Here is an 18,803-nt window from a genome sequence, read left to right as displayed (position 1 = left end):
CGTTTATAGAAGAAACCTTTTATATGCACAAATAAGAGTTCTCTCCTATTAAACTCTGCTGGATCACCTGCTCAACTCAAAAGAGTTTGTTGGATGACTTAAAGGTAAATGAGTTGCAATAGTCTACTACTTGGTCTGTTTGATCTGTAAAATGTTAATATGAACTCTAAATGTATTTAACAAAGGAGTTATTTTTAAATGAAAAACAAATTGTCTCAAATTCATCTAGCTAAGATGAATGTGATACAACACTACACTAAGCATATCGAAAACCTAAACCAAATAAAGACAGTTAAAGATATTAACACTAGAAAGTCTTAAAGATTAAAGTTAGATGTAAAAATAAAAACAATGCAGATGGTTAAGAATTTTCACTAAAAGTACAATTATAAACCATAATGTTAATACTAATTCTTCATCTATACTCCTAAGTCAATATCATCAGAGATGATAACCCTAACAAAGGGTTGGTTGTTTTCTTACCATGATCTACTTAAAACCTGATTTAAGAAAGGAACAAAGTAAATTACCATATTTTTGGGTGCAGAGGTATGCAACCACAGATTGCTTCTTGTATTCAGAAAGTGTTACAACTTTCCTCTTAAATTTACATTTAGCATAGACCTCTTTTCTTTTTTTATGCAAATCCATGTCTTCCATGAATGGGGTCATTGTGTGGTGTTCCCCTTAGAAATATCCCTAAAAACTATACAGAAGTTCCATGAGAATTTTCCTAAATCCTGGCCTAACACAGACTGTAAAGTCCTATCAAAAAGATCACCTTCCTCACTTTGTTTCATTCAGTTAATGAGGTTGGTTAGGCCCTTTCCCACTCAAATGATTCCCAAGAACTTCAACTCAAACATTATTATCACAACAAAAATAAAATCCTACCTGGCAACCCCACCTAAGGGAAAAAATAATCTGGAGCTTGGTGTTTTATGTCAATTCAATTACAATGTTTGTTTTATGTCAATTCAGTTACAATGTTAACTTAGGGGGGGAAATGGATAAAATTACCTTCCCATTTATCACCATCAGAAACACTCTTCAGTTCTAAATGGGGGATATGCAAACATGCTGCTTCTCCATGAACACCACCACCACTTTCACCTGCTGGCACTTCTGATTCAGTGTTGGCATTCAAATCACATATCTTGCTACTAGAATCCTATATTTAAAACAAGGACTACATTTAACAACAGAGTGACCCAGTTTTAAGTAACAAGAACATACGTATACTGTTCATTATTGCACGTTTATGCATGTATACCCAACCAATTTGTCCTCATTTTCACTACCTAACTCATCATCAAAGTTTTCAGTTTTACAAGTTCTCTTGGTGGAAAATTAAATACAAGGGTCTTCCTTAGACTCTAGAAAATATTTGTAATTCAGATTCTACCAAAATACTAACCCAAAACAGTCACTTCATTACAACATACTTGTCAATTAAGAGCAATGGCTGTGTGAACACAAAATATCAAACATTCTAACTAGGGGAAAAAACAAGAAAGCTAAAAAAATGATATATGCTTTTTGAAATCACATAAAGGAAATTCTTACCAAAGCCAACTGTGAAGATCTGCCACTGTCATCAAATGGCACACACTCATTTCTAAAAACACAAAACAGACTAATTACTCTTTTTAAGAAAAGACTAAATAATCAGACATTTCTTAATTGAATTCCTTTCTTCCCCAATACAATTAGCATTTAGAATGTGAAAAGAGAAACTGGCAACTGGAAGTATGTACATTCTTTGGAGCCCTACATCTGGAGAACTTCACAACTACCCAAAAAGATCCACAGAATCTCTTCAGACTTACAAATAAACTCCTCCCTCTCCCTCCCCCCACAAAAAAATTCCTCCAAATAAACTATTTTTGAAAAGGAAAATCCACAACAAATGGAAACAATGTAAAGAAATTTGCTACAAAGGTGGCTTGTTTCAAGTAGATTTGGGAGACTATTTTTTTCCTTCTCCTTACTTGTTGGGAGTACATGGCAGTTTAAAAAATTGAGGGTTTGGCAGAATGTATTTGGTAAAATTGTACAACCCATGGGGAAAAAGGAGCACTAGCTACAAATGAATTTTAAAAATCATAGCTCTTCTAAACCATTTTTCTTCCCTCAAAATGTAAAGTAAAAGCAATTTTTTTCCCCAATTAAGTCATATCACTTTAAATTTTCACTAAAAGACTTCTTCCTTCTTACAAGGGCAATGTTATAAAAAACTGCGTTAAAAGGTTTAATATATGGCCTCTACCTATTTTCTCAATCAGGAACATAGGTAGTATTCAAATTCTATCAAAAACATAAGAACTGTGGAAAACTATTTCACACATGTAACCATCTATATCACTATCATATATGTTGCATCCATAGGTGAAGGCTATTCCTTCACCTACAGAAAATTCATGATTACAAATAGGATTAAGAAACTAAAATCTGTCATCTAATTTTCTCATTTTGATTCTTGCTGGATGTATAATGAACTGAACTGAGTAAAATATTTTCATTGGCCCCAAGGGCTTCATTTTATGTGTTAGTGTATGCTAAGTTGTATCATAGGTGACCTAGGCACCTAATTCTTGGCAGCATTAGTATTAAACATGCAAATCTTAATCCACCTAACCAACGTGCTCTTTGGTTTCAGAAACAAATTTGCTAACCTACACACAAGTTGAAGAGGGAAGAGGTTTTCCAAAAAGATTGAGTCCTCACTAAATGGATCCTTATTGCTCTACCAGATCCAGATGTCATCATTCTGGGGATGCCTGTTAATGATGTTAATCTTACATCTTCAGCCCATAGCTTCAACACTCCCTGGGCTGGAATGGGGATCATTCCTGCCTCCTGAAAGGAAGCAAAAGGGAACTACTGTGAGCAGGGAGTCTGTGGACCTTAAGAGTTTGGGGATCCTCCAGAGACATGACTCCAAAGAATTTACTTATTCTCAGAGAACAGGTTCCCTACTCACAATTATGTGATGCATTGAGGAAGTGATACAGTGGCATTAAAACAACTTAGGCTACGGCAACTGGTTTTTATCAATTTGGCAAGGAAATTTTGTATTTCCCAAGATTCATAAAATTGACTACTATTTTATTAGCAATATATTACTCTTTTCAAATAAATGTAGATTAAGCTCATATGCTAGAAAAAATCCATGATTTCCTAAGAAAGTCCCCCCCCCCCCCCAAGAAATATAGTAAAACAAAGCACATTACAAGAAACTGTCACATGAGCTTAAAGGCGTAACAGACACAGGTTCTGTTTGGTATACTTAAAACACTCTGGAAAGCATATATTCCCAAAAAGTTATAAAAATTCTACATAGGGTCAGTCATTAATTAGAATACTCATTAAATCAACTCCTTCCTATGTATGCCATCCAGGCAGGTATATAAGTAATACCTGTATAAAGTATCAGAACACACCAACAGTGAGTTCAAAAGGGAATAGAAATACCCCATACATACTTATGGAAGCAGATGTTGCCCCAATCCTATCCCAACCTATCCAAACTTCAGAGAAAATCATTCAAGGTGTTAATAAGTAGCAAAGAACATTGTGAAGCTTTGACTTCCTCTGAGAATAATTCAAAAGTTTTAGATGCTTCTAATAAGGAGGGCAAGGGCTAGTGGTTTTTCTTGAGTATTTTCTAAGGAATTGTCAAGTCAGCCTATACCACTGTACCATTATGCCACTGTAGAAATGTATATTTGCAAAGAACAGTCTTTGCAATTAGAATTAACAAGATGTTTGATTTTTATTATGTCCAAACAACCTGTGAATATAGACAATTCATTTAAATTTCAAACCAAAAACTGAAAAGTTACAATTCCCCAAATGAATCAAGGAAAATAAGATAATATGTACCTCTGAACATCTTCATCTTCCTTATGTTCAATACATGGCTCTAAAAGTATACCTAAAGACTAATGACAAAAACAGAATCATTATCATGCTTAATTAAATGATTAATTACCTAAAATAATTAATGTAGAACAAACTTTAGAGAAAGAATTTTGAAGTCAAGTACTTGTAGGGTAAATGGACAAACAAATGTCCAATTCCATTACTCTTTTTTCATATCATCTAAATTATGAATAGGAAAATAATATTAATTAGTACAGAGGAAGACTATCAATACCAGTTTCTCCTCAAAATCAGATTATCAAGGCAAAGTGAGGTCTTGCATCTGCCATTCCCACACATGATAAAAAGACAGTCACAATGCCTGCCTCCAAAAAGGAAGTATCCCAGGGCGGCTAGGTGGCGGAGTGGATAAAACACCGGCCCTGGAGTTAGGAGTACCTGGGTTCAAATCTGGTCTCAGACACTTAATAATTACCTAGCTGTGTGGCCTTGGGCAAGCCACTTACCTCCATTTGCCTTGCAAAAACCTAAAAAAAAAAAAAAAAAGGAAGTATCCCTATAGTACTTCTCTTTGTTTTTTCTCCCTACCTGAAAGAATATATGCAGATGGGATACCAGAAAGAATACAAGTTATAGTACCTAAAGATTTTAAGCCTTAATTTCCTAACATTCTCATGTCAATTTTCAATTTCCTTACTTGTGAAAAGAGGGTTGAATTAAAAGGTCTTGCAGTTTTAACTTTCATTTGGAGATCATTAAATGTTTAAATGAATTATTATAAGAGTATTAAAGTTAAAAATGTGGACTTTAACTCAGGTCTACTGGCTCCTATTAATTCCTTTTTTAAAAATTTTATTTTATTTTTCCAATTATGTGCAAAGGTGGTTTTCAAAATTCATCCATTTATAAGTTTATGTGTTCCATATTCTTCTACCACCCTTCCCCATGGCAACAAATAACCTAGCAAAAGTTGTACATGAAAACAGTGTTTAACATATTTACCTATTAGCCCTGTTGTGGAAGAAGAATTAGAACTAAGGGGTAAAAAAAACCATGAGTAAGAAAGAAAACACATAAAAGAAAATTTTAAAAGTGAACATAATACTGCTTTGCTCTGCATTCAGACTCCACAGTTCTTTCTCTGGATGTAGATGGCATTTTCTATAAGAGGTTTCTCCTTCCTAATTTTGACTATAAACAAGCCATTTGACCTCTTGTGAATCAGTTTTGTTCTTTATATAAAATGGATGGGATGATGCCCATACTACCTACATTACAGGGTTCTGGGAGGAAAACAATTTGTAAAACTCAGTACTATAAATGCAAGCTACTAAATTTCTTAAGTTTCATCAACATAATCTTATTATATAATACAATATGCAATACAAATACAAAGAGAGAATTTGGTTGAATCATAGAATTTAAAGTTAATAGGAATCTTAGAAATCATTAGTGCAGACCTCTCATCTTACAAATAAAACAACTAATACCAAGAGAAAGGAAGTGACTTTCCCAGGATCTTATCATCATCTTGGGTATATATAAATGATCACATATTCCAAATTAATGAGATAAATGAGGAGGATAATACACAAACTGGCCCGATCTAATTAGCCTAGTCAGGCTAATTACACATTTTCATCTATTTATGCTATAGCTAAATCAGCTAAATTAGTCCACTTGTTTTGCCCTGTATATGACATTCCATTTCACTTCCACATCATTGCATAGATTGTCACCTATTATTAGGAGCACTCTCTCTTCTTCACTTCTTGTAACTCTTGGATCCCTTCAAAGCACAGTTCAAGTGCCACCTTCAAGAATACTTTGATTCAACCAGTTATTGATTTCCCCTCATCTGCCAATCACTATATATTTGGTTCCCCTGGTTCTCCTTTATCAATAAATTATTTGCTTTAGGCACTAAGTTAAGTGTGGAGAATAACAAAGAAAAAGTGATAACAGTTCTTGCCCCCTCAATCTGTGAACATACTATCTCTCCCTAATACAATATATATTCCTAGAAGGTAGAAGCTGTCCCACCATCCTCATACACAATATAAGCTTAATGGCTGATTGATAATAGACATTAAGGTAAGGCTAATAAATGAGAATATGAAAATATGGTCATCCCAAGAAGGTTCCCAAACTCCAAACTCCCTTCCCTAAATGACCACAGACATAGCCTACTCATCTCTTTCTATCAAATCAATGTGGGTGGTTGTCCCAATGATTATGAAAGTGTAATTTTAAACAAGAGGGAGTTTACAGTATTGGGATTTGGTTATGATATATACATGCTGGTCAGAGCAATACAGCTTAATAAGATCCATGATTAAAAAAAAAAACATGAGAAGGAAATATCATCAAGAAATAGATAACAAATTTGTCAAGTTGATACTAAAAAGTAGCATTATCAGATCAGGAGTCAAATAATACATATATTAAGATGACACTAACAAACTATGTTTCCAGGCATAACTTCCCATTATCATCTTTCTCCCTTGGAAAAATTGGCTAAGTACTTCAATGGTTCATAGGAATATTTGTTTTTAAAATGAGTGGGGCAAGGGGGATGTATTCAAATGTAGTCTCTCCTCTCAACTATGCTGCTTACAACTTTGAGAGATGGTTATAAGAGAGAGAGGATGATCTTCTTGAAGATTAAAGAGGGCAGCATATAGAATACACAGTAGGAAATGATTATAGTAATCTTGTGTTTGAGGATAAGAATAAGCTTTTTGGTTAAAAAAAAAAACCTGTTGGGAAAATTGGAAAGCCATTTGACAGAAACTAGGTATAGATCAATATCTTACACCATTTATCAAAACGAGATACATGGAAATAAAGAGAGATAAAAGAAAAATAGGAGAATGTGGAACTTATTACTGATCAGACTTCGGACAGAAGAATTTATAAAAGAAGACAGCATTGTGAGATATGAAATGAATTTGATTACATTCAATTAAAAAAAGGTTTTATACAAATAAAACCAACATAGCTAAGATTAAGGATAAACAGAAAATTGGGAAAAAATTTACTGAAAATTTCTTCAAGATCTCATATATAAAATACATAAAAAATTTGTCAAATTTATAAGCATATGTGTCATTCTCATATTGATAAATGGTCAAAGGATATGAACAAGCAGTTGGAGTTATCATCTCACAACTAACAGACTGACTAAAATGACAAATGTTGGAAGGGGATGTGGAAAAATTAGTACATTAACACACTTGGTAGAACTATGAACTGAGAACTGAACCAATCATGTGAGAGAACAATCTTGAATTCTGCCCAAAGAGTTAAAAAATTCTGTACCCTTTTACCCAGCAATACCACTATTAAGACTATTATTCATTATGAACAAGGAAAAGAAACTACATGTCCTAAAATATTTGTAACAGTTCTCTGTGGTAGCAAAGAAATTAAAATTGAGGGGATAGTCATCAATTAAGGAATGGTCAAATAAATTGTGGTATATAATTGTGATGGAATACTACTGTGCCATAAGAAATGAGTTGGTTGATTTTAGAGAAAACATAGAAAAATTTGCATTGAATAATGTAAAGTAAAATGATCAGAATCAAAAAAAAACATTGCTCAAGAAATATTGTTCAAAGAATAAAAGTGAATGATTACACAAATCTGAGTTATATAAATATTCAAATTTACTATAAAGGATATATGAAGGAAGTTGCTATCCACCCTCCAGAGAAAGAATGATAAATAGATGTACACATGGGTTTTGCATATATTTATAAATATACATCAAACAGTGGCCCTCTCTAGTGTGGGGTGGGGAAGGACAGAAGGATATAGTTTGTAACTTAAAAGGTAATTTTAAAAATTAAATTATATTCTTTTTTTTTTTTTGCAAGGCAAATGGGGTTAAGTAGCTTGCCCAAGGCCACACAGCTAGGTAATTATTAAGTGTCTGAGGCCGGCTTTGAACTCAGGTACTCCTGACCCCAGGGCCAGTGCTCTATCCACTGCGCCACCTAGCCACCCCTAAATTATATTCTTAAAAAAAGTTAAAAGGGGAAATGAAGAAATTAAAACTTGGTACTATGACTTCAACATGGAATTACTAATAAGTTTCTCAATAATCCCAGATGCAATTATTATGGTCTTTGAAAATTAATCAATAGCAATATTCTCCTTGAAAACTATAGGTATGCACACATACATATTTATAGGCCAAAAACTTTAAAATCTATAAAATATTAGCATTTACAATACAGTTCAAGGAGAAAGCACCCTTTAATAATGAGTCTGAGAAAAAAACCTAGGACTATTTGAATCACCAGCATTACAAGAAATATGACAACAGTTTTGATTTCCTTATATTCCAAATTAGTTTTAGACCACTGCAGTAGTTCAGTTGGAATATAATTTTAACCCTGACCCTTCTAAGAAATAAAGTAAAAACTCTGAACTTAAGCTAAAAATGTAAATAAAAATAATGACTATAAAAATCTAGAACTCTTTAACTACCTTCATCAAGAATAGATTAAAGAAACTTTCTGGATAATTCAAAATTCATTTAAAAAACTTAGCTTCATTCAGGCTGAATCTTCTATCTATCTCAGCTATCTCAATGTCTACATAGAACCTGTTATTTCATCCCATTAAGTTTGAAATAGTGGAGAATAGAAGAGCCTGGGGTCAGAAAAAGTCAGACACAACTGAATGACTGAACAAAAACAAAGCACCTACCAATTCCCACCAATAAAGGGGTTAAGAGTCAAAAGTAATTTTTAGCTATCTGAATAGTTCAAAAAATTATTATTCTAAGAACCATATGAACAAGAGACATCTCCTTTTTCAAATACCAAAAGTCAAACCCTCTGAGTTTCAATTTCCCTCAGCAACAAAATGGGTAAGATAATGTACAGTTACCTACAGGAAAGTAAAACTTTTTGAAAATTGGACAGTCAATATAGTTTTATATTATATATATGTATAAATATATATATGAAAATCTCCAAAGAATCTAATAGCCCAAATCAGTAGCATATTAGCATAAATCTCGCTATAGTTCACACAAAAACTTGATCAAAAGATACACATATTTTTATCTGAGAAGCTATATGGTATAATGGATAGAGCTGGTCTCAAAGTCGGGGCTGGGAGGAGAGGGATGGAAAAGTTCTTTTAAGAGACTGGGAAGACTATCAATTTCAAAGATATTTTAAAGGTCAAGACGTAGTTCTTCAGAATGCTGTAGTCAGCTTTCTTAGTTGTTTATCTGGATATCTTTTTATAGAAATGGAAGGAAAGAATACCACTGGTATCAAATGAAATTACATAGATCACATGGCTGAGTGACTATCTACCCAGAGCCTTTTCACTTCACCTCTAACCCTTGTTTCCAGTGTGCAGAAGAGGATATTTCTTACATACCAAGTTTACCTGTCTCTTAGTATGTATCCTTTTAAGTCTTTTCTTTCAGAACAACTTTAAGTGCCTGCCTTACTCAACATGCCACACTATTACAAGATATATAGTACACTATTACAATTACAAGAAAATGGAATTTCAGCATTAGATAATACAATTTTTAATTTAGTGGAAATGAAGTTATTATAATTGAGATTTTGAATACTAAAAAAATCCTGAAAAAACCTAAAATATAAATATTAAACTTATGAGCAAAACTGCACATCAAACACAATAGCAAAAGACTTAGAAAGGTTCTCAGTAATAATATTTAGATGAACTTTTAAAAACTTTCAAAATAATATTTTATGTCTATTTGTTCATTTGAATTTATTGGTACTAATTTTCTTTGACATTTGATTAAATGCTTTAATTTTTTAATATGTTTTCTTTTTTACATTTCAAACATTTACAGATTACTCTCCCTCAGTGAGAGAATTCTTACAATGAAGTAAACCATTTAAGTAATACTACTAATGCTGTGATCTCATCTTAATGCATATTCAATATTTCAGATCTATTGGACCTATTTTTGTTAAATGTAGTAGTTCAATAAATGTAATAGTTCAATTTTTGATCCCAATAACATTGAAAAAATAAAAACAATTTCTTGTTATCAACTGTATCGTCAAGCAAAACAAATTCCCTCAATGGCTGTTCTGTCTCTCTCTCAATCTGGAATCCTTTACAATAAATTCAAGGACAAAACAAGGATGTATACTGTCAGCTCTTCTATTTGACTTAGTAACTAGAAATGCTAAATTTAATAATTAAAACAAAAGTCAACTAAAAATAATTGAAACAATAACTTCAGCAAACTGAAAGATATAAAATTAATCTATCCAAATTAGAGCATTTCTATACAATACCAAAATAAACCATCAAAAAGAAATGAGAAAAAAGATAAGTTTTCCATTTTAAATTACTATAGCATATTTTAAATACTTAGGAATCAAGATATCCACAAAATCTATAAAAATAACAATACCAAACAACAACTGCTTACAGAAATAAACACAGGCCTAAATAATTGAGAATATGTTCATTGCTTATAAACAGAATAAGTCAATACAATGAAAATGACTAAAACCCGAAATTTATTCAGAATCATATAAATCAAACTATCAAACTTTTTTACTTTACAAAACTAGAAAAATAATAACAAAATTAATGTGGAGGAAAGGCCAAGAATCTCAAGAGAAGATAATGAAAAGAAATGAGAACAAGAGTCCTAAAAAAAAGCCAGATCTCAAACTATTGTACAAAGCAATTATTAGTTAAAAATAATTTTAAATTAGTTAAAAAATATTGATGAGTGGAATTAAGTAAATATAAATAATATACAGAAGCAAACGTATCTAATATCCTAGGCTTTCTAAAAACAAAGATCCAGCAACTAGGATGAGGACTCATTTGACAAACTACTGGGATAATTAGACAGAAGTATGGAAAAAATTAGACTTAGACCAATACCTCACATCTTATAAAAAATTATGCTCCTAAAGGCTATATCATCTAGATATAAAAGGTTATATCCAAAACAAGTTTGAAAAAACATTAGAAAAAATTACTTATCAGATTTCACAGAATAGGAGTTTGTAATCAAACAAAAAACAGAATATCAGAAAAACAAAATGTCCAATTTTGAATACATAAAAAATTTCTGCACAAAGAAATCTAATAAGCTACCATTATAAAATCAAACAAGTAACTGGGGAAAAAACTTTGTAGTAAGTTTCTCTGATAAAAAGGGCCATTCCAATTGATAAGTGGCCTAAAGATATGAATAGAGTTCTCAAGGGAAGAAAATCAGGCTATCTTTAGCCATATGAAAAAATGCTTCAATCATTTCTATTTAGGAAGTAAATCAAAAGAATTAGGAGATTCTATTTCATTCCCATCAGAATGGCAAAGATAACAAAAAAAGGAAGACAACAGATGTCAGAGAAAGCTTGGGAAAACAGGTATACTGATAAATAAAAGGGTAAAATCAGTGGAATGTCAATGTTTAACAGCCAAGATTCACACTATTAATATTTCCCCCATCTTTTTCTGCTGCCTAGACAATCAACAAAATAATAAACCAATTCCTAATTTGTAGCATTTGACAATTTCTAGGTATAAATGCACACTGAAATTTTTAAAAAATAGTCTACCATCTCAGGGAAGGTTGAAAGGAAGGAGAAAAAAGAATTTAAGCTCAAAATTTTTTAAATGAATGCTTAAAATTATTTTTACATGTAATCATGAAAAAATTAATTATTATTAACAAATTATTAAAAAACAGACAGGTGGTACAGCAGATAAGAGTACCAGCCCTGGAGTCAGGAGGACATGAGTTCAAATCTGTACTCAAACACTTTTTAAAAAACCTCTAGCTGTGTGACTGGGCAGCAAGTCACTTAACCCCACTGCTTGCAAAAAAGAAAAAAACCAAAATGAATAAAATAAATGAGGAATGACTGAAATAAGCTGTGGTATAGGAATATGATGTGATGAAGTTCCATTGTACAGTAAGAAAAAAGAAAATAATGATTGAAAAAAAGTTTTAGGCTTAAAAAACTGATATGAAGTGAGGTGGGTACAACCAAAAGAACAATTTATACTATAACATAAGTATTATAAAAATGAAAATTTTAAAGGACTTTTTTAAACTAATGAAGGAAATGACCAGAAAAAGGAGAACAATTTATATAATTTTAGAAAGTTAAAAAACTGTGAAAGATTAAATTAAAAAGCTTTTGCACAGATAAAACCAATGTAATCAAGATCAAAAGAAATGTAGTAAATTGGGAAACAATCTTTACACTAATGATTCTGACAAAGGACTCATTTCTAAAATATACAGAGAACTGAGTCATAGTTTTAAAACAAAAAGCCATTCCCCAATTGAAAAATGGTCAAAGGATATGCAAAAGCAATTTACAGATGAGATCAAGGCAATCCATAGCCATATGAAAAAATGCTCTAAATCATTAATTATTAGAGAAATGCAAATTAAAGCTTCTCTGAGGTACCACCTCACACCTCTCAGATTGGCCAGTATGGCCAGGAAGGATAATGATCATTGTTGGAAGGGATGTGGGAAATCTGGGACACTATTACACTGTTGGTGGAGCTGTGAACTCATCCAACCCTTCTGGAGAGCTATTTGGAACTATGCCCAAAGGGCAACAAAAATGTGCATACCCTTTGACCCAGCAATACCACTACTGGGTCTATACACTAAAGAGATGAGGAAAAAGGGTAAAAACATTACTTGTACAAAAATATTTATAGCAGCCCTGTTTGTGGTGGCAAAGAACTGGAAATCCAGTAAATGTCCTTCAATTGGGGAATGGCTTAGCAAACTGTGGTATATGTATGTCATGGAACACTATTGTTCTATTAGAAACCAGGAGGGACAGGATTTCAGGGAAACCTGGAGGGATTTGCATGAACTGATGCTGAGTGAGATGAGCAGAACCAGAAAAACACTGTACACCCTAACAGCAACATGGGAGTGATGTTCAACCTTGAAGGACTTGCTCATTCCATCAGTGCAACAATTGGGAACAATTTTGGGCTGTCTGCAAAGGAGAGTACCATCTGTATCCAGATAAGGAGATGTGGAGATTGAACAAAGTACAAGGACTATTCCCTTTAATTTAGAAAAAAAAAAAAACAGGTTATCTTATTGTCTGATCTTGTTACCTCTGAGAATTCTGTTCTCTTTAAGGATATGATTTCTCTCTCATCACACCCAATTTGGATCAAGGTACAACATGGAAACAAAGTAAAGACTGACAGGGTGCTATCTGTGGGGAGGGAAGCAAGATTGGGGGGAAATTGGAAAACTCAAATAATATCTTTAATAAAAATAAATTAAAAAAAAAAACTGTGAAAGAGCTGCAATTTCTAGGCAACACTAATCTCTTAGTGAAAACACTAAATTAAATTAAAAAAATAATGAGAAAATAATGAAATGGGAAACAGCATATGGTATAGTAAATCAAAACAACTTTCTTGTTCTTTAGATCTTACCTGGCCATTTTCTTCATTCTCAAAAGCAAAATCAGGCTGAATTGCTTCATTTTCTAAATTTGTACTAGTCAATATTTCAGAGCAGTCTCCATTACTCTCACTAGCATTACTCTCACCAACATTAGCATCCCTAGTAACAAGGATGATAAAAGACAATTAGGCCACATAGAAAATAAACACTATACCAAATACCAAAATAAGATACATATGTGTGTATGTATGTATTTGTATGTCTGCCTTTTTTGTATACAAAGATATTTTCTATGCATTGCATCTTTAAAGATATGCAATTTATAATGCCACAAATAGCATGTGTGATTTGCTGTCAATTTGTCCAACAATAAGAGAAGCATGCTATGCACACAAATGTGCACGATAACTGACCAGAATAAAGGAAATGCTGTGGTCATGGAGCAAAACAAAACATCCTAAGAACTCTATTTCTATTGTAAACCTTTGGGAATAATTTCTACAAGAAAAATCTTCAATATTATCTGTACTCACACATACAACCTATATATTATCAAATACTTAATCTGAAATGCTTTTTATCTCTTTCAAATATTTCTCAGCTTCAACACCCAATTAAATTGATGCTCTACTGTATAATCCATAGCTAACCCTTACAAAAATTCAGACTACAGAAGCATAAATTAAGAGCTAGAAAGGACCTTAGGGGCCAATTTTCTGAATTGTTCAAAATTGAAGGATCATTAACTAAAGAGGACAAATATTGTCCTACTCCACAGTAAAATACTACATGAACTTTTTCCTGTGCAAAAGGAGATAATGACAATACTAAGAGAAAAACAAAAATCTAAGCCTTTTGCTTTTAAAGAAAATGAATAAATTTAAACAAAGTTTACTTAAAAATAAAACTTTCATATTAAAATCACATTAATTTCACATCAATTTTATATTCCTTAATTAGTAAAATATAAACAACTTCTTACTGGTTATTAGATCCTTCCCCATCACAATTTATATTTTTTGCTTCATTATTATGCACCACACCATGCTGCTGTAAATTCTTTAGATCATGATCTATGCTGCTCTGCAGATCAAAAAGATGCTGTTCCACAGCTGCTCTAATTGTTCTTTCCAAAATGCTATAAAAGAAAGGATGCATATATTTAAGAAAAAATGCCATAATATACCATTAATATTTATACATATATAATCTTTTGCATATGGATAAGTTTACATATATAATCTTTTAAATATTTTTAAATGTGAAATTTTAATTTAAAATTTTAAAACATTTTAAAGAATTTTTTTATTTCAACATTAAGCACACCTCTGGTAGTCTAGGCACTAAGACTCACCAAATTTATGAGCTACTGTCTCTGCTTTCATTGTATTTGTTCTTCTGTCCATTATCATATAACATAATTGCTAGGGATCCTTTCATTCATGGTTAACTGGTACAATGCCTACTATATAGTAAGTAGATATTAAATAAATACCTCTTAACTGACTGGGGTTTAGCAAGGCATGATATCTTTTGAAAGGATCAGAGGGTAAAGAATTGAAAAGGTAGAAGATAAATGAACTATTGATTAAAACTGTGAATGGAGAAAAGGGAAGCCAAAGCAAATGTGTTAGACTAGAAAAATAAGAAAAGAAGAATTGGAGTTCAAAGTAAGAACAATTAGCTTTAGAAGAAATGAGGCAGAGGAAAACTGGAAGAGGTCATGGAAAAAAACTGTATTAATTAAAAAGGAAACTATTGCAGACAGTAATATATGTATACTTCATAAATGGACAAAAATCTTAGCAATATAAAAGCATCCAAGAAATTTTTGTGCCCCCTTTTTTATTATTCAACATTATGATATATCACCATTACTACAGAGTTTTATAAAATGGGAAAAACACTGAAATAAAGAATTTGCATTCTAACAAAAGTAAGCTACTTACTCTGCAGAGGCTGGCAAGATATTGATGGGAGATATATGAGCACTGCAAAGAAAAGAAATTATTTTTTAAAAATTAAAACAACTCAGCATTAGCAAAATAAGGAAAATTATCTTCACCCATCAGGAAAATTCAATTATATGCTTTGAAGGAAGTATCATATAAGTATCATTTTCAGAATCTTATTGGCTAAGAAAATCACGTAATAATAAAGACAGATGAACCTGTCCCTTAAATTTGTGAAATAAATTTACCTCAACCTATACTTGCACTCTAATTACACAAGTATATAACAGAAAAAAATAGCTTTATTACTGAATATAATTAGGAAAAATTCACTAAGAAAACAAAAATCAGTATAACTGATGATGAATTTTTTTAATCTAATCTTACCTTGCTAGCTGCTTTATTTCCTCAAACCCAAATGCAGTTCTTTCAGAAGACAGCACCATTACCCAGCTTCCCTTTACTTGGTGTGCCAAAAGATAGGTAACAAAATAACTATAACTCCATGTGCCACTTAAACAGGCAGAGGAAACCAGTTATCTCCTGAGTCCAATCCAGTATATTCATCCATCTAAATGTCAATATAGGTTCTGCACTGCAAGCTGATTTCCACCATCACCATCACCATCACCATCACCATCACCATCACCATCACCATCACCATCACCATCACCATCACCATCACCATCACCATCACCATATTTGGATGTAGCATGGCTCTGCCATTGTCAGGCAGACAGTCAATATACATTTATCAAGTATACCTATATATGCTAGGACTGGAAAAATTATAAAGCCATTTAAGAGAAATAAGATAAAAGACTGGCAATTGATGGAAAGATTATGGGAGGAAAGGCACAATAATCCACTATTAATAGAAACAGCTTTATTAGAAATAGCTGTGAAGTGGTCATCATTGCAGAAAGCTTTAGAATATGACCCCAACAGAGAACTGGAAATTGAGAGAATGCTTATTAACTGGAATCTGAATGGAGTGAGCAGAACCAGAACACTGTACACAGTATCAGCAATACTGTGAGGTGATCAACTATGATAGACTAGCTCTCCTCAGTAATACAATGATCCCAGACAATTCCAAAAGACTCAAGATTGAAAACGCTATCCACGTCCAGAAAAAGAATTATGGAAACTGAATGCAGATCTAAGTATATTATTATCATTTTTAAAAATTTTTTTGTTTTTTTCCCTTTTGCTGTTTCTTCTTTCACAACATAAAGTGAAAATGTTTAATAACTGCACATGTATAATATATTGCTTATCTTTTAGGGGATAGGTTAGGGTGAGGAGAGGGAAAAAGTTTGGAACTCAAAATCATATAAAAATACATGGAACTAGAAAATAATTACAAAAAAAATTTTTTTAAATAACTTGGTTCCAATAAGTCACTAAGCTGTGCACACACTACTAGGCATATTTCCCCAAAAGACTAAAAAAATTTCAAAAGAACCCATATGTACCAAAAAATATTCACAACAGCATTTTTTGTTTTGACAAAAACTGGAAACTAAGAGAGGATCCATTATTTGGGACTGACTGAACAAGTTATGACATTTAGGAGTAATATAATTACTGTGCAATAAGAAATGACAAGAGGCAACTTTAGAGAAAAGTCTTGAAAGTCTTATATGAACTAATGAAAAGTTAATAAACAGCTAATAACAACACTATAAAGGAAAACAACTTTGAAAAGCCTTAAGATCTCTGATGAGTGCAACCACAACTTCAGAAAATAGATAATAAATATCCTAACAAAGAGGTGATGTTCAAGATGTTTTTGCATGTTTTTTGACATGAGACATGTTTTTGCGCATGAGAAATGTATGGGATTTATTTTGACTACTGTTGGGAGTCAGGGTCTCTAAGCTGTCTGACACAGTCACAGCAAGAAGACTCAAGGCAGTCACACTGCCTGATGAAACAACATTTCCTTCTTCAATATATATAGGGATTTTATGTATACCAATATTTATAGGTTTATTATTGATTACAATATTTACTCACCCTAATACTGGAATGACTATAAAGGAAGCATTCAGAAAAATTCCTTGAATAAAACAGATTGTAAACTCTGTCCAAATTTAACAGGACTGCCTCTCCCTGAGGCATACAAAAGGCTTCAACATTATGAAATCTCTGGAAAACCCAGCACTGGGAATTCCAAGGAGATACCAGAATATATACAGGGAAAACAGATACAAGATGGGTCTGACAGAATTCCAGGGAAATTAATAGTTTTGCCTCCCTTACCATACACAGGAATATATGAAAAAGATGGTGAGAAAATAGTTAGTACAGGTGACCGATATGTGAACTCCAGCAGCCTTAGTTTCAAGGGAAAGAATAAAAAACTCACAGAAACTGTGGCTTCTACCAACTAGGCCAGAAAGAAAAATTGGTTATTGTAAGAGTTAACGGATAGGTGGACAAGCATAAAGACCCTCACTACAGACTATTAAGGAAGTGTATCAAAAAACATTACCTACACAAAAAATATAAAAAACTTTCTATTAAAAGAATTGCTTAATTAATAACCCTAAATGAATTAACAATTATACAATATAGTAATAAATATGGTAACAGACAGGTTAAGGTCATCATGGTCTGAATAGGGATAAGAAATTAATTAACTATATGATTATTACTTAAACTTGTAATCACATGATTAAAACTTGTAACCATATGAACTATATGATTGATGATGAAAATTGTACACTCTTGTAACCAGGGAAATGATCTCAGCTTGCTTGCTTGCTTGAAACATACATGATTCTGAAACTATAAAAATAAATCCAAGCAGCTGACAATCAGTCAACCTGCTCCTGCCTATACCCACTTGTTGACTCAACTCATTTCACCAACTCTATCCCTCCTGTCAAGTTCCAAGAACCCCGCGGAGGCTGGACCCCCACAGACTACAAAAAATTATTAAAAGTTTTGATTTTCTTTTTTTTCCTTTCCTTAAATTAAATTAAATAGTGCAAGGTTGGAGGAAGGGAAAAAGGAAAAAACGATGAAATTATCAGTGGTTTCTAAAAAGAATAAAAGGAGGGTGGTTGAAATGTTTTCAAATGCCCTGGAAAACATAAAGAAGGACAGAAAGAAATAAGGAGAAGCAAAATAGCTTTCAAAGTTTCATGGTTAATATGCCTTCTATTTAAAAAGAGAAGAAGAGGCAGTATAATTTTTTTCAGCTTCTACTTTGTCTATGAAAATGCTCATTTTGTTTGGGGTTAAGTTCAAAATGACAATAAAAAGAAACTAAGGAAGTGACTGTCAACTGTGAAATGACTGAAAAAAATTAGAGCAAATTATAGCATAATTATAGTAATGTAGATTATATACCAATATTATTATCAATTATATCAATATATTAGAGCAAACTATTGCATAATTATAGTAATGTATATCACTATGAGAAATGACAAAATGGATTCAGAAAAATATGAAGGTCTTGTATGACCTAACAGTGAACAGAACTAGAAGAGAATACAATTATACTATAAATAAAA

General features: G+C 32.3%; 1 protein-coding gene across 8 annotated transcripts in view; it reads right to left on the bottom strand.

Moving 5' to 3' along the window:
• The window catches only part of FAM13B (family with sequence similarity 13 member B), a 103,984-nt gene that overhangs the window by 32,874 nt on the left and 52,307 nt on the right, over positions 1-18,803 (bottom strand). For all 8 annotated transcript variants that reach the window (XM_074212982.1, XM_074212981.1, XM_074212986.1 and 5 more), the window contains 6 exons: positions 15,271-15,312; positions 14,304-14,459; positions 13,351-13,480; positions 3,886-3,944; positions 1,567-1,618; positions 1,021-1,171 (listed from right to left, as the gene is read on the bottom strand). In XM_074212982.1, the coding sequence (XP_074069083.1) occupies positions 1,021-1,171; positions 1,567-1,618; positions 3,886-3,944; positions 13,351-13,480; positions 14,304-14,459; positions 15,271-15,312 (590 nt within the window). The remainder of the gene's footprint in view (positions 1-1,020; positions 1,172-1,566; positions 1,619-3,885; positions 3,945-13,350; positions 13,481-14,303; positions 14,460-15,270; positions 15,313-18,803) is intronic.

The sequence above is a fragment of the Macrotis lagotis genome, chromosome 1 (genome assembly GCF_037893015.1).
Source record: "Macrotis lagotis isolate mMagLag1 chromosome 1, bilby.v1.9.chrom.fasta, whole genome shotgun sequence".
Lineage (NCBI taxonomy): Eukaryota > Metazoa > Chordata > Mammalia > Peramelemorphia > Peramelidae > Macrotis > Macrotis lagotis.
This window is presented reverse-complemented; position numbering and strand designations above follow the sequence as displayed.